The sequence below is a fragment of the Medicago sativa genome, chromosome 8, assembly GCF_051527215.1.
Source record: "Medicago sativa cultivar Bolivia chromosome 8, Bolivia_mono, whole genome shotgun sequence".
Taxonomy (NCBI): domain Eukaryota; kingdom Viridiplantae; phylum Streptophyta; class Magnoliopsida; order Fabales; family Fabaceae; genus Medicago; species Medicago sativa.
The window spans coordinates 30,110,216-30,127,805 of NC_140756.1; the positions used below are offsets into that span (position 1 = coordinate 30,110,216).

Sequence of the window (17,590 nt, forward strand, 5' to 3'; positions counted from 1 at the left end):
TTCATTCAAATTGATTAAGTAGATTTTTTTGTTTTGTTACAAATCAAATCAAAGGAACAATAAAACATAAGAAGAAAAAAGAAAACAAATTAGCGTCTAATAAATAGGGATCCTACTTCGTCCGTCCTTAACAAAGGGAGTAATAACTCTGGAGGAGAAGAGTGAATGGTCAAATCTACATCAGCCGAGGCTTCAAGTTTGGCCATAAAATCCCCACACTGATAAATTGATTAAGTAGATTAATACGATACAAATTCTCTAAAAATAAAAGGATGAATTTGCAAATAAACTCACAACATCCATGTTAATAGCATAAAATGACGAAGTACAAAAACGTACAAATTTGACTATATTCAAGTTTCATGAATACCCATGTATAATATTGATAATCATAATATTGATATTACCCCTGTACAAATTTTGGGTTGAATTATAAAAAATTCAGCCCAAAATCTTTATCCCTAACATATATAATATTGATAATATTGTGTCTATTGTAGTGGGACATTTCGTATTTTAATGGGATTTTATTTTTTAATTAAAATTTAAAAGAATATTATTAAAAGATAGAATAATAAATAAAATAGTTTAAATGAATGTTAAAATAGGTAAAGAAAAAAAGGGTCGAAACTTATGTATTTTCCTTATATGGATTATAAATACATTGTTAAATGTAATTGAAAAAGATAAGTAAAGTTTGTTACAATAGAAAAATCTAAAATATTTATGCCTATAATTTTAACGAAAATCAAAATTTCATAAAAACTATCATTCATAATTTATACATATTAACGTAATCAAAAGAATAGATACACGGGTACGAAGTGTTCGTCTGAATGCTAGTACTTATAATAAACATTTAACAAATCAAAAGAGTAGATACATCATACGTTGTACCATTGGAGTTTTTCTTATAGTGAAAGTTTTCATTTTTTAAATTTATTTATGCTTTTCAACTGTTTTATTTTACAAGTTTTTGGCTTTTTTATACTTCTAATATGTTTTTTTCTTTTAAATATATGAACAATTTGCTTACAACTCCTACACTTGAGGGAATGATCCGTTGGTACACACAAACGCAATTGATTCTTATTTTGCTAAAAATTATCACTTCTATCCATTATAGCTATTATCCAATTGGAGCATGAGTTTTTAAATAAAAACAACACGTATACGTATATATCTAGTTTTTGTCAACAAACAAAAAAGACTTACATGGAGTAGTATTTTTTTTAATGGCATACAACAAATCTAGTAGTATTTGAATTTTTAATAACCCTATAATAAATTCTTGATAACTTCCATCTCTCAGCTACGGTATCTCCAATTCCTCTGTATGTGATAATGCGTTTATCTACTTAATTTTCATTTCCTTCGGATAGTCTATAAAAAGGCACCGAAGAACATAAACATTGTAACAAAATTTCCATATCATTATTTCTCTATACATTACTGCAACAATGAGTATGCGTTCATTTCTTACACTTCTATTCTTTTCGATTTGTTTCATTATTTCTTTTTCTCATTCTCAAAAGAATGGTTTTAGTGTTGAACTCATCCACCGCGACTCTTTAAAATCACCATTCTATAAACCTACTCAAAACAAATACCAATATTTTGTCAATGCCGCATGTCGTTCGATCAACCGTGCCAATCATTTCTACAAAGATTCCCTTGCAAATACACCTCAATCAACTGTAATACCTGATAAAGGCGAGTATCTCATGACCTATTCAGTTGGTACCCCACCATTTAAGTTATATGGTATTGTTGATACCGGTAGTGATATTATTTGGCTTCAATGTGAGCCTTGTCAACAATGTTACAACCAAACCACTCCTATGTTTAATCCGTCCAAATCGTCAAGTTACAAAAACATTCCTTGCCCATCAAAGCTATGTCAATCTGTGAAAGATACCTCGTGTAATAACAAAAATTCTTGTGAATATTCTATTTATTATGGTGATTATTCACATTCACAAGGAGATCTTAGTGTTGATACTCTTACATTGGAATCTACCAATGGACTTACAGTTTCATTTTCTAATATTGTGATAGGATGTGGAACTAACAATATTATGTCTTATGAAGGCATAAACTCTGGCATAGTTGGCCTTGGAGGTGGAGCCGCGTCTTTTATCACTCAATTGGGATCCTCAATTGGTGGTAAATTCTCTTATTGTTTAACGCCATTGTTTTTTGTGACAAATACTGAGTCAAACACGACGAGCAAACTCAATTTCGGAGATGCAGCTATGGTATCTGGTGACGGGGTTGTGACAACTCCTATAGTGAAAAAAGACCCAATAACCTTTTACTATTTGACATTGGAAGCATTTAGTGTTGGAAATAAAAGAGTAGAAATTGGGGGACCTCCAAATGGGGATAATGAGGGTAACATCATTATTGATTCAGGTACAACATTGACACTTTTAACAAAAGATGATTACTCTAATTTGAAATCTGCTGTGGTAGATTTGGTGAAATTAGAACGTGTTGATGATCCTAGTCAAACATTAGACCTTTGCTATAGTGTCAAAACTGAGGGATATGATTTTCCTCTAATCACCGCACATTAGACCTTACATGTTTTTTCTTACTTTTCCCATACAATTATTGGATTCTTCTTCATTTTCATTTTTAACTAATTAGCGCATACAAACATACACATATTTTGCTTAGTCTAACGAATATGAACTCCAAAACATTCTTTCTTGGCAAACGATGTGTAGAATTATTTCACATCCTTCAATGGAGTCGAATTCCATACCAACAGCATGACAAATATTTTGATGCTCATAAACTTTAGTTTCATGTGACTTAGAACTTTCCAAATTTGTTTCTAAATCATTAGACACAATATCAACTATCTCATGGTCTTTTAAACTCTCAACAGTAGAATTTTCCAATCATTACCCATGTACCTATAGGATATAAAAAATAAAATAAAAAAGAAGCCAAACATGTAAAAATGGTTTAAACACAATGATGGGAAATTAATGAGCATATTTGGACATAAATAAAAAACATAAATTGCATCCATGAATAATGAATGGGAAAAAATAGTTGTAGACTGTAGCGAAAGATAGTATCGTGAAAATTTCCCGACCGTCTAATTGCTAAATACCTTTTTTAAATTATATCAATTACCTTGATTTCCGGCCAAGAAAAAATTTAATTGGCTAAAACCTGTTCGTGATAAATTCTTGATAAAATATGCCCCGGTCAATAGCAACACTCATAATGAATATTCATGATCATGAGAGAAACATGGTATCGCTAAAAAATAAAAATAAAAAAAGACAGAAAATAACATGGTGGTGCATATAATTGCATCAATGAAGAATGAAAGTAGGGAGAAACAGGCGGGGCCAATTCCTATTGGCATTTGAAAGACAAGCATATCATGAAAGAAATGCTTAAGGGGTGACGATGTGCATAACTTAATTTTTTTTTTAATGGTAAAATTTATTAATAACCAAGTCCTTGCACAAGACAAATAGAGACCGGTCAAACAAAAACTACAAAGCAAGGACGTCGTATATAGGCGGAACCCCCAAAAGGAAATGCATATACTGTACATCTTAAACGTCAATAAAAAACAAACCTCCAAAACCAAATCAACACGCCAAAACCAAAGCTAAAACCCCTCTAACCAACATAAACCAAAAATTGAGCCAAAACCTCACTCCATCGTGAATGACCACATAAACAAAATACAAACATCTATCGTCTGCTTCTCACACCAAATCCACTCCGAAAAACCCATCACATCCGTTGAAACCCCTAACAACAACATCTATGTATTTCTGATTATACCCAAATTTACTTTAAATTTTACAATAATATCAAAATCGCTCTTTTATATAAATTTTCTTAAACCTTGATTTCATTCATAGTTACTCTAAAATTTCATCGTCTTTCACCACAAACAATCATGGATGTTCAATCAATCTCTATAAAAGATTAAAGTGTGAATCAAAACATCTTTCATCCATACCCTATTGCATATAAGTAAGTGAATTTCTTCTTTTTGTTCAATGATGCTAGAGTTTCTATTTTGTTCTTGTGCAACGTTGATATGTTATGAACTCTAAAAGATGGTTATTTGATGGTGCAGCGCGCACGCATTAACGTTAATTAACATTGTTGAGGTTAACTTAAATTCAGTTTAAGTAGGTACATATGTAAACTTAATTTACATAGTCTACTTAAATTGAGTTTTCATGTACATACTCAAAATAAGATTACGTATAATCATTAAACAAGATTGAAAAGTTTAAAGAAAATATAAACCAGATGAGTTTTTTTTCCTTTATTCATAAAAAAAAAAATTGACATCTAGTTCAAATGTAAACATGGTTGAAAATAAAATATCATACAATTTCATAAAAACAAATGTAACCAGATGTGTTTTTTTTCCTTTATTCATAAAAACATGGTTGTAAACATGGTTGAAAATAAAATATCATACAATGGAATGTATTAAATTTATTAGTATATTCCATTGTATGATATTTTATTTTACTTTTACAACAATTTCATATCCGTCTCAAGCCAAAATCAATGTCAGTAATCCTTTGGGTTGAGATCTTCTTCGTTTTGTAAATAAAATGAAAATGTTCATTGTTGTTGTTTTGAAGTAAATAAATGATATAAATGGGCATAGTTTTATAATTGAAGACATAAGTCGAATATTTATACACCAAAACTTCGATAATGGAACAAATGGAATGAGTATAAACCGGAGATGATCTTAACTCGATGCTTCCAATTTAAAATAGCTATTATTATGAAGGTAAAGTTGGATAAGATTGACTTACCGTCTTATAAGTTCTACTTGGAAGTTTTGAGGGGAGAGAAAGTATTTGGTGGGAGGGGTGAGAAGAAATTAATATTTCAAATAATTATTTTTCAGAAAATGATAAATTAATGTTTATGTTTAATATTTTTTTAATTATGAGACTATTATAATAATATATATTAAATTTATAAAGTTCATCCGAACCCGCCACAATTATTTTTTTGAAGAAGCCAAAAGAAGGATGAAACCAATGAGACCAAGCTAAACACAAGGTGTGTATATCAAGGAATTAAAAGAAAAAGTCAAAGTACATATAAAATAAAACCATGCAAAGAAATAAAGCCAACAATCGGCATTGTCTCGTGGAATAACCAATACAAAGAGATGGATTACTCCACCGGGCATTGAAATCAAAAGACAAACTAGGCATAAATACCTTACCACTAACAATTAAGTTTCACCTGCCACAATTAACAACCATTGTGGCCAAGAAACCAACAATAAAATTATCATATCTAGTAGTGTAAGAGTCCCGTATTGGATGTGAAATAACTTGAAGATATGTTTATAAATGCGAGTAATCATCATCTTATAAACCAGTTTTATGAACTTGTATTTGACCCAACTACATATTTTAAAATGGTATCAGAGGCTCTCCATGATTTTATTAAACCACCTATTATTATTTTCTGTTATCGAGCTACCTGTCACCTAAGAGAGTGTGTTAAAGAGTCTCACATTTGACGAGAGATGGTCTAAAATAATGTTTAAAATGTGTTTCTTAAAATTAGTAGTGCGGTACCATTTACCTTAACATAATATTTACGAAAATAGCCTTTCAAAAAAACATTTATGGAGATAACAAAGTAGTATTAAAAGTTGAATTTAATCAATTAATACAATCAAAAAGTAATTTCATTGAATGAAATTATACCACCTTTAATCAAATTTGGTAGAATTTTAAATAAAATCACATTAATGTTAGATAGGAATTATAATAAAGCTTCATAAACATTTTACCATATTTTTACTATTTCCTACGTGATTCCAGCAATACAATCTCACAAAGAGTCTTATAAAAACGTTCTGAAGAACATACATAAACACAAACTTAAGTTATAGATCATAAATTAGAACGTAGATAGTTTGCACAAAATAAAAGTGATAACAAATTTTCACAATTCAACAATGAGTGCACATTCATTTCTTACACTTCTTTTCTTTACCATTTTTTGTTTCATTATTTCTCTTTCTCATGCTCTAAACAATGGTTTCACTCTTGAACTCATCCATCGTGACTCATCAAAATCACCATTCTACCAACCTACACAAAACAAATACGAAAGTGTTGCCAACGCTGTGCGTCGTTCCATCAACCGTGTCAACCATTTCTACAAATATTCTCTCACTAGTACACCTCAATCAACCGTAAACTCTGATAAAGGTGAGTATCTCATGAGTTATTCGATTGGTACCCCACCATTTAAGGTATTTGCCATTGTTGATACAGGTAGTGACCTTGTTTGGCTTCAATGTGAGCCTTGTGAACAATGTTACCCCCAAATCACACCTATATTTGACCCTTCATTATCATCAAGTTACCAAAACATACCTTGCTTGTCGGACACATGTCAATCAATGAGAACAACCTCTTGTGATGTACTAGGTTTTTGTGAATATACTTCTAAGTATATGGATGGATCAATTTCACTAGGATATCTTAGTGTGGAGACTCTTACATTAGATTCCACCACCGGCTACTCAGTTTCATTTCCCAAAACAATGATAGGATGTGGATACAGAAATACAGGGACGTTTCATGGCCCAAGCTCTGGTATAGTTGGCCTTGGAAGCGGACCTATGTCTCTTCCATCTCAATTGGGTACATCAATTGGTGGAAAATTCTCTTATTGTTTGGGTCCATGGTTGTCTACCTCAACGAGCAAACTCAATTTCGGCGATGCCGCGGTGGTTTATGGTGATGGGGCTATGACAACTCCTATAGTAAAAAAAATATGCACAAAGTGGTTACTACTTAACATTGGAAGCATTTACTGTGGGAGACAAATTAATAGAATTTGGAGGACCTACATATGGTGGTAATAATGAGGGAAACATTATAATTGATTCTGGTACAACATTTACATTTTTGCCCTATGATGTTTATTATAGATTTGAATCAGCTGTAGCAGAATATATTAATCTGGAGCATGTTGAGGATCCAAATGGTACATTTAAACTTTGCTATAATGTTGCATATCATGGATTTGAAGCTCCTTTAATCACTGCACATTTTAAAGGTGCAGATATTAAATTGTATTCTATTAGTACCTTTATTAAAGTTGCTGATGGGATTGCTTGCTTGGCTTTTATCCCATCTCAAAGAGCCATCTTTGGAAACGTGGCTCAACAGAACTTGTTGGTTGGTTATAATCTTGTTCAAAATACTGTTACATTTAAGCCTATTGATTGTACCAAGCCATATTGAATGTAAACTCGTTACTTCATGAATTCATAATAAAACATGCATTATATTTCATTAGTTGGATGTTATATATTTTGTTCCAGTTACATTTATTCTTTTTATTTTTCTTTAAACTTGTTTTTTCTTTTTGCAAATATACCTTATTTGTCTAAACATGTTTTTTTTTTAACAATATCTAAACATTTTCTTAAGACTATATTGTTTGAAATTTAATTGTTGCTTTTTCCCAATCCGTGATTGCAATTTTATAGTAGAGAAGTAATAGCAACGTACTCTTTAATTAAAACACACTTTTTAATACGGTCTTTTTTAAATTATAAAAACTTAAATCGTTAAGGTGAAATTCGAATTATTAGACCTCATATATTAATATGTAAAATCTGAATGTATATATTTTTTTAAGAATATAAAATCTGAATCTTTTGTTTAGCAGGTAAAGTCTGAATCTACTACTATGATATTTTTTTTTTTAGAGGAAAATAAAAATCTACTACTATGATATTGTGAACTATGAATAAAATTAATTTAAGCTAGTATATTAAAAATTCTTTAATGAATTTATATCCCTGGATAATATTTTTTTTTCTGAAGATATAAATAGTCAGTGGGAGATGCTTTTTTATCAAGAGTTAGTGTGAAATGTGATTTCAACAATGGTTGAACTATTTTGTCAAAAAAAAGAAAAAAACAATGGTTGAATTATAAAGACGGTTTAATTTTTTTAAAAAAATTATGTGAACAATTTTTAATATTATTTTGGAAGAATGTGAACAATTTTTAATTTTTTTTTGAAAGGTGAACAATTTTTAATTGTTTTCCTTATAATATGTATATATATATTCAGATAAAACATATATATAGGAAACGGTTAATACTATTTTTTTTTGTAGAATACTATTGTTAAAGACAAGACAGTTGTATTGTATTCCTCAAAAAAAAAAAAGACAATTGTATTATTATATATAAAAAAGACGAGACAATTAATACTTTTTCTATTTGTCAAAATAAAATTAATACTTTTTCTATGAAATTGTGTGTGTATTATAATTAGGCCATAAAAAAAGAAACAGTTTTTTGAAGGAAGGAAAAAGAAGAAACAGTTAATACTTATACAAAAATAAATAAAAAGGAAACAGTTCATACTTTTTTTTATATAGGCAACAGTTAATACGATTAAAGACGAGACGCCTTATAAGGCAACAGTTAAAAAAAAAAAAAATTGAGAGAGGGCAACAGTTAATTAAAAAGTAAAAATTTAAATTTTTTTTTTTGAAAGAAGTAAAAATTTAATTTTGTATTGGCCAAAATAGTTTTTTTATATATTAAAGTGTATCATATTTTATTTTTATTTTTAATACTGTGTCATATTCATCCTAAAAAACACTGTCATATTCGTTTCAGATGTTTATATGGGTCAGCACCGATAAATCACTTGATCCCGAATGAGAAGAAGTTATATTTTCAAATGATCCCAAATGAGAAGAAGTTATACTTTCAAGTGATCCCAAATGAGAAGAAGTTATATTTTCAAATGAAAAATAATAATAAATTGTGTCATATTCATGTACAATATAAATTATGCATAAATCACTTGATCTGAAATGATAAGAAGTTATATTTTCAAGTGAACATCAAATATGTATCTAAATGAAAAGAAAATTATGTATGTGTTTGATATACTTCTTATAATCTATATATAAAAAATAAATAAAAGACATGAGAGTAGAGAAGATTGATTCAAGAGAGCCATTCTGCTTCATTCAATATGAATTAGTCTCATCTCCACAATATATGAAATTATTCAACATGATGTTTAACATCAGATCTTCATGGATCCCAAAAATTCACAAAAACTTCAAAGGGGTTTTGTCTTGACTCCATCGTCGCGAAAACTTACATATTGACACACATAATTTACCTCATACATTCATTTTCATTCAATGATACATAATCATGTTAGACCAACAATACATACATACTTAGTTTGAATTTATCCATTAACCTTGTCTTTCACAGATTTTCTTTGATTTTGTCATGGGCTAAACAATGCAATTTCTCTATCATTACCCTCGCTATTCAAATATCATCACCACCAATTTTCGCATCTTGATCTAATGATGCAATTTGTTCCTTCACCTTACATGGGCTGATACTCATCTTATTGTCCTTCTTCCTCATCGGTCCAACCTTCCAAACTTCTTGATAAAGAATTTTCAATTATACTTATGATCTTGCAAATCCAAATCAAAGATACCCATAAATTAACATCAAGAACTCAGCAATTTAATAAACCTGAAATAAAATTTGGGGGGTAAATACCTAAAATTTGAGCAAAATGAATTTGGGAAAAATGGGGGGAAACCAAAATAGGAGTTCAATTACCTTTGACAAAGGGCAAAAGATGAGTTCTCTTCCAAAATTAGCATTAGTTCTAGCAACTCTAATAATTGCAATCCTTTCATAACGAAATTTTAGAATTACCTATTTCTTGATTTCACACATGAATTATTGGTTTATCTTGTGTCCATTGATTTGAATATACAACTCTACCTCCCATCATTTTTATTTGAGTAAATTACACTTCCCTCTCTTCAAAGATGCTTGAATTACACTCCACTCCCCTCTTATGTTAAAATATACACTTCTCTCCTCTCTTATTCAAAACATATTAAAAAAAATTCTAATGTTTTGAATAAGTGGGGAGAGAAGTGTATATTTTAATATAAGAGGGGAGAGAAGTGTAATTCAAGCATCTTTGAGGGGAGTGGAGTGTAATTTACTCTTTCTATTTTTGTGTAGGTGAGGAAGAAGATGAAGGTTATATGGTAGAGGAAAAAAAGGCATCCCTTGCCAAATCTGATTTCATAAAAACAAAAAACAAATAGTTTTTTCAAAAAATGTACAAATACCGCTTATGACGTGTCACTATCCATGAAACACTCTATCAGTGTCATGTGAACATTTAACGAACACGTCACCATGCCAGACGAAAAAAATACAAAGGACTAACGTGTCTTACTCTTTAAATTAGATTAATGTGATATTATTTTTGAGAGGATTAATGTGATATTTTATGTTGTATTTTTATTAAAATAATAAAATATGTTGATGTAAGAAATTACAAAATGGCCACGTGGCAAAAATATGGAGCACTAGATTAATCAGACGGTCATGAATTCTCCAAAGTAAAGGGTTCAGTTGGCGCAAAAAAGAATCCGGATCAAATATTACAAACACTTCTTTGGTTGAAAACTAAAATCGCACCAAAACCCCTTTTCTCTTCATTTTCTCTCCAATGTTCTTCCAATCGCTCCAGGTATTTTTCTCTTTCTCTTCATCTTCATTCTCGCTTTTACTTCTGATCAATTTTGCTTTTGCTTGTTTCATTTTGTAATGTGATGAATTTATTTGTTGAGGTTAGCGATTTTCAATGGATTGCACATTTTTATTTGTTTGGTTGATCAATAAGATGTTTTTGGAATATGGGATTTCTCACGTTACTACTGAAAGCTTAGCATATTTATGTGTATTCTTTTTTGGCGAAGTTATTTTAGTTTGCTTTGTTGTTTTATATATGAAATGCAACACCGGACACGACACTGACATGTCGACACTGATAATATTTTGAGAAAATAACATAATTCAATATAATAACATGTGTCTGTGTCGTGTGTCGTGTTGGTGTTTGACACTAACACTTGTCGGACACTGAACACGCATTTGATCAGAAGTGTCAGTGCTATAGAGATGATATTCATTTTGATGATTGTTGGATGCCTTTCATTTGACTTTCTCCTTTATCAGGAAAATGTGTCTTTGTAGTTTGATTCTTGAGGTTTAGGTTTTCTGATATCACACTTTGATTGCCTGAAATTGTTGACGATGGCAGAAGGCCAAAAATACGCCATTTAAACACTCCATTTTGGACTATGGCACCGCCGCCGTGGGTATCTCTTCACAAATTGCCTATGGTAGTTGTCAAAATCCGCCACACCATTTTGCTATAGTGGTGCCATAGCCGCCATTTTACAACATTATTGGCCACTAGGCATGCTGTTTTTAATACCGAGTGTGTTTGGCAGCATACATGTTCTTCCTTTGCAACCATTTTCGTGTAATGTCTTTTGTCGGTGTACAAGAAAAAGATACGAAACATGCCTTATTTTACCAGATGATGTTTCATATTACAAAGTCAATGCTTAGAAAGGGGACAATTTATAATTCTAGTGTTTCTTTTTGGTCAGTTTTATCCTTGTCCTTTTTATGTCTCCCTTGAAAACAAGTTCATTGAACCTATGCCTGCAAAGCTTCCTTACACATTTGACCTGGTTATGTTAATAAACTTTGATTGTTTTGTCTTTCTCTATCTTGTATTCTTTTGGCCTAGTTTATTCATACCTAATCAGAACTATTCAAAGCTAGTTTTGAAGCACCTTGTAAAATTTTATTTTTTGAATGCAAACATAGACTGCAATCCCTTTTCTTTTGATGAATTGGATTTGGGCTCTTATATCTATATTAAATAGGGTAAAACATTTCTAGTATATGCTGCACACGGCATTCAATGCCTACGTCAAATTTGTACTTTGACAAATTTATTTGGTCAGTCCTGTCGCTCTTATGCACAATGGCAATGTAATATAGCTATGGTACATGATTAAACCTTATTGTCAAAGAGATTCTTAAAATTGTTTATGATGTGATGTAATTAAGCTGTATAATATAAGATATTGGTTACTCAGAAAATCAACGATGTTGGTAACTCTACTTGAGAGCCTCAATCTCTTCAGCTTGTAAAGGAGTTATACTAATTAGGCTACTCCAAAACTGAAGGGGCTCATGTGTCTGATACCAAGTACACGACTACACGTAGCTGGTAGTTGCTACATAGTAAACCAAAGTTACTTTTTCCAAAAAAAATGTTGGTCTAATTGTCAAACTCTCCTTATAATTCAATTGTGATTACCTTTTGTAGGGCTGTATTTTCAATGACAAATGTTTGTGCTTTTCGATGTTTGATGTGCCTTGTTTTTCTTTCAATAATTTCAATGTTCTATCTTGTCTCACAGGGCTGGTGATTGCTCTTGCTACCATGGCATTAAGTAACCCACTCTTTGATGAAGATATTCAGAGCAGCAATGATGATGATCCTCCTAAAAATGAAGAGTCAACAGATGGTGGTGAATTGGTGAATGATCCTGCACAAACCGCTTTGAGTCCTACTGAGACTATTTTAAGCAGTGTTCGAAAGCTTTTGGAGTGTCCTGTATGCCTGAATCGCATGTACCCTCCAATCCATCAGGTTGCTTATCAATTATTGATTATGATTTTATTGTTGAATTTTAGGGTTCTTGAGAAGGCTTTTTTTTTTTTTGTACCATTAAATTCATGGGCTTTTCTTCAAAAAGCAATTCCGATTTGACAACTTAATTGGGACGGAAAAAGTTCATAATTATGCTTGCAACACACTCTTCTCAGTACACATTCTCTCAGACACTCTTCACACTCACCCTCTAATTTGTTGAAATTTCAATGGATCTCACAAAATTTGTGTGAAGCCTACATAATTTAGTGAGATCCATTTAAATTTCAACTGATTAGAGAGTATGTGTGTGTTGAGAAGAGTGTGATGCTAGAACACCTCAAAAGTTCAATTGACCATTAGATTGAAAAAAATGAAAAAATGAATCCTCCTTTTCATAGTAAGTTAAACTAAACAATTGTCGCTGAGGTATGTCATAAGCAAACACTTAGGGTCCGTCTATCCCATGTTTCCTGTTTTCCTTTTCACATCTATTAAAAATATGCATCTAATATTTTTCACACCATTTTCTTTTACAACTTTGAAAACAGATATAGCATTGTCCTTTGTCAGAAATTTAAAAATGTCAAAACATCGTTTCGTTGTTTCTAAAAATGCATTATTCCTAGCTTGCCTTTCATTATTCATTATTTGGAAAACTCTTGGTATCACGATTTTAATTTCATCATTCATTATTTAGTATCCCATGTCTTGCCGGTGACTTCCTTTTTATTCAACTTGACTATCCTCTAAAAATAGAAGAAACTTTATTTGGAAATTTAGTTAACTTCTTTACCTATGCTGCTATTGCAGTGTTCGAATGGTCACACTATATGCTCGGATTGCAAACCTAGAGTACATAACAGGTGCCCTACTTGTAGCCATAAGCTGGGAAATATTAGATGTTTAGCACTTGAGAAGGTATCTGCATCTTTTGCGCTCCCGTGTAAATACTTAGGTTTTCGTGTTCAAGCTGAAGTTTCTGAAAATTGGCCAATGCAAGAGGGTGAAGCTCAGGATGCAGGGTTGTCTGGTCAAGCTCCAAGCTGGATGCAAGGACTTGAAGATAGGATTTTTCATAGGATTGTTCAGCGCAAGGATAACAAGGTGTCCATCGTGATGGAAAAGGTGAACGATGAGATAGAAAAGATGAAGGATAAGATAATAACGACATTCCAGGCAAAGTTGAAGGATGGGATAACAAAGATGGTTCAGGAAATGGTGAAGGATGGGAGAGTAAAGATGGTCCCGACAAAGGTGAAGGATTAAATGAAGGATCATCTGTTTGCCGAGTTATCTCCACCACCACCACATCACTCTTAAACCTCTCACCATTCGAGCTGTTTGACTGTGCTAGTTTATTTTTTATGATAACCTGATAAGTATCATAAGATTTGGAATTTCAAGAGCACTGCATAACGAAATTCAAATTTGTAATCAAGTATCATAAGATTTGGAATTGTGTGTATCTCATTTGCTTACTTTCCTCACTAAAGGTTCAATGATGAGATCATCTTCCTCTATTTTCTCGTTTCTCCGCATGATCATTCATTTAGAATCACATTAATTTGAAAGCACTCAATTTATGATTGAAGAGATATATTTTGATTTTATTGTATCCTCCAATGTTGAGACAAGTTTGTCATATTAAATGTCCAAAATTATCATTATAATCAGATTCATTGTAGTTTCATCATCCAATTCATTTTTCTTGAGAAAGTCATCAACTTCCTGACAATGTTCTAAACTTTTAAGAATGAAATCCAAATGTTCATTCATTGTTTCTCATTTAATTTTCTTCTTTCTTTTTCTTATCATCATCATTTCTCTCATCATGAAAATTATAAAATTTCTCAAATATAATATGCATACTCCTTTTCCAAGGGCTTGCATCTTAAGATTGTATATTCTATTACATTTTGATAACGTAAGGTATTACGGTATGATAATAGGATATGTTTTGCTTTATATTTTCCAAAATTTATATGAAAGTTTTGTTTAAGATTTTGGATATGTATAGACACACATATTTTTAGGGTGAAACGATTAAAAAAAGATTAATATATAAAACGTATAAATAGTAAAGTATTTGAAAGTTAAACCAAACCAAATTGTATGTTTTTTATTTATTGTGTGGTTCAGATAACTTAATAACTTTAAAAATCGCAAACAATCCTAACTTTAAAACAATCCTAATTTTGTTTATACATTGGTTAAATTTTTTCAATGAAATTTATGTCGATTAATTAAACCGATCTAACGTGAGAAAAAATTGTCAAATGCTAATGCAACAAGAGAGTGAGTGTTAGAGAGTGAATGTGACTTTGCTGACGATCTTCTTCTTTTTGCAGAGGCTTATATTGAGCAAGCTCATTGTGTTATGCATTGCCTTGATCTCTTCTGTCAAGCTTCAGGTCAAAAGATCAATAGTCAAAAAACTCAGATTTTTTTTCTCTAAAAATGTGGATAATCAGCTTCGTGATGATATCTTAGTTCACATTGGTTTCTCCCATGTCAATAGTTTTGGTAGATACCTTGGGGCTAATTTGACTACTGGTAGATCCACTGGAGGGCATTTTAAGCACATTGTCCAGAAAATCCAAAATAAGCTCAGTGGGTGGAAACAACAATGTTTGAGTCTTGCGGGGAGAATTACTCTCTCTAAGTCTGTTATTAGTTCTATTCCGTATTATCATATGCAATACGCTAAGCTTCCCAAAACTATTTGTGATGAGATTGAGAAAATTCAATGTGGTTTCCTATGGGGAGACACAAATCAGGGTCGTAAAGTACATTTGGTGAATTGGGATGTGTGTTGCCAGCCTAAATGTGATGGTGGATTAGGGTTTAAGAGACCACATCGTATGAATGAGGTTTTCTTGATGAAGATGATATGGAATCTCATAAAAAATCCGGATGAGCTATGGTGCAGAGTTCTTATCAACAAGTATGGTAGAAATAATGATTTTATGGTTTCCTGCAACTCACAGCCTTATGATTCCCCTATGGAAAGCTTTGGTTGGAGTTTGGAATGATTTTCAACGCCATATTTTTTGGAAAATAGGGGATGGAAGACTTACAAATTTTTGGCTTGATAAGTGGGTCCCTAACAGGAGCGAGCTCCACCCATCAGCTTCCCAGAATTTCATTGATACTACAATTTTTATGCGGGATGTTTTGAATGCCGAGGGAGATTGGAACCTAACTTTTTTGCATGAAAATTTACCAACTAATATTGTGAACCAAGTGGTTGCTTTACCAACCCCAATTGATGCAGATGGGCCTGATGTTATGGGATGGGAAGGAACTAATACTCATCAGTTTACCATTCAAAGTGCTTATAGATTGCAACATGGAGATATTCATGCCTTGGAAGGAGATTGGAATTCTTTGTGGGAATGGAAAGGACCTCATCGTATTCAAACTTTTATCTGGCTTGCAGCTCATGAGTGCATCCTTACCAATTTTCGTAGAAGCAAGTGGGGAGTCGGCATATCTCCAATTTGTTCTAGATGTGGGACAGCAGATGACACTACCATTCATGTGCTCCGGGATTGTGCCTATGCAACTCAGGTATGGCTCCGCCTAGTTCCATATTATTTCATGACTGATTTCTTTACTTTTGATTGCAGGGACTGGATTTTCAACAACCTCGGCAAGCATGGCATATGTGCAACTACTAAGAACTGGAAGACAATTTTCATGACATCTTGTTGGTTCTTATGGACGTGGAGAAACAAAGCTATCTTTGAAAATGATTTTCACCTGCCAAACAACCCTGTCATGGTGATCCAAGACTTTACTAGGCAGATAGACCTTTGTTCAACCCTGCCGCCTCATCACAATCTTCAGCGGAAAGAGACGATCTACGTGGGTTGGGATAAACCCCCTGAAGGTTGGATAAAACTCAACAGTGATGGTGCTTGCAAAGGTGGTGGAGAAAATTCAAGGTGTGGTGGCCTTTTTTGCAGCTCAGATGGAAGATGGTTAAAATGCTACATTAAAAAGGTTGGAGTGTGTGACGCGCTTCATGCTGAATTGTGAGGCATGTACCTTGGTTTGGATATGGCTTGGCGAGAACATATTCCACAGCTCATTGTGGAAAGCGACTCTAAAACTCTTATTGATATGGTTACTGGTAGTTGTAACTTTAGTTGAGCCATTCCCACGTTGGTGCGGCGTATTCGTAACCTTTTGGATTTAGATTGGCATGTCCAGTTTCGTCATACTTGGAGGGAGGGTAATCGTTGTGCAGACTGGCTGGCGACCTTTATCCTTTCTTTAGACTCTTTTGTTGTTACTAGATTGGAGTCTCCACCTAGTGAGCTCCATAGATTTCTTTTTGATGATCTTTTTGGGACTTGTTTTCCTAGGCATGTTCAATTAGTTGTTTAGTTTTCTGCTGGGCCTTTGGCCCTCTTTTGTACCAAAAAAAAAAAAAGAGAGTGAATGTGACATACATTAATTTCATCTAACAAGGGAATGAGTATTAGAGAGAGTGCTTAAAAGAGGGTGTCGGGTGTCCCTAGCATTCCTCTTATCATATGAGTAGTGGTAGCAAGACTCTCTTTTCAACACTCTTAAATACTGACTCCCTCGTTGGTCTCACACTTTGGAAATGGGTTCCACTTAAACTGGTGAGACATACATTAATTTCATTCAATAAGACAGTGAGTGTTAGAGAGAATGTTTAAAAGATAGTGTCTCTTGGATTCCTCTTTAACATACTCCCTCCGGTCTCAAATGTAAAATACTTTTCACTTTTTAGATTCATTCAATAAATGATGTATGCTGTCTTTATTATAGACCACATACATCATTTATTTAATAAACCAAAAAAGTGAAAAGTTTCTTACATTTGAGACCGGAGGAGTATATGTTAAATAAATTTATAATTGATTAATAAAATGGCCACGTGGCTAAAAATGGAGCACTAGATTAATCCGACGGTCTTGAATTTTCCTAAGTTAGGACGACTTTGGCGCGCAAACCTGATCAG

General features: G+C 32.4%; 2 protein-coding genes and 1 pseudogene across 2 annotated transcripts; all 3 read left to right on the plus strand.

The window, feature by feature from the left end:
- The first annotated feature begins 1,460 nt into the window (after window positions 1–1,460).
- Window positions 1,461–2,579, plus strand: LOC146898272 (aspartic proteinase CDR1-like). Its single transcript, XM_085734915.1, has 2 exons — window positions 1,461–1,941; window positions 1,987–2,579. Exons 1-2 carry the CDS (start codon window positions 1,461–1,463, stop codon window positions 2,577–2,579), a joined length of 1,074 nt encoding a protein of 357 aa, XP_085591041.1.
- Window positions 2,580–5,992: 3,413 nt separating this feature from the next.
- Window positions 5,993–7,292, plus strand: LOC146898273 (aspartic proteinase CDR1 pseudogene; annotated as a pseudogene).
- A 3,185-nt stretch (window positions 7,293–10,477) lies between these two features.
- On the plus strand, window positions 10,478–14,114 carry LOC146898274 (uncharacterized). The gene is made up of 3 exons (XM_085732472.1): window positions 10,478–10,605; window positions 12,359–12,591; window positions 13,405–14,114. The coding sequence occupies exons 2-3, from the start codon at window positions 12,382–12,384 to the stop codon at window positions 13,858–13,860; spliced, it is 666 nt and encodes a 221-aa protein (XP_085588598.1). The 5' UTR covers window positions 10,478–10,605; window positions 12,359–12,381; the 3' UTR covers window positions 13,861–14,114.
- The last annotated feature ends 3,476 nt before the right edge of the window (window positions 14,115–17,590 follow it).

Bases quoted from the DNA above. Each gene is read 5' to 3' on its own strand.
- LOC146898272 (XM_085734915.1), top strand. From the start codon at position 1,461: ATGAGTATGCGTTCATTTCTTACACTTCTATTCTTTTCGATTTGTTTC. The intron at 1,942-1,986 runs GTGAATATTCTA...ATTCACAAGGAG, and splicing joins GTGTAATAACAAAAATTCTT to ATCTTAGTGTTGATACTCTT.
- LOC146898274 (XM_085732472.1), top strand. From the start codon at position 12,382: ATGGCATTAAGTAACCCACTCTTTGATGAAGATATTCAGAGCAGCAAT. The intron at 12,592-13,404 runs GTTGCTTATCAA...CTGCTATTGCAG, and splicing joins TGTACCCTCCAATCCATCAG to TGTTCGAATGGTCACACTAT.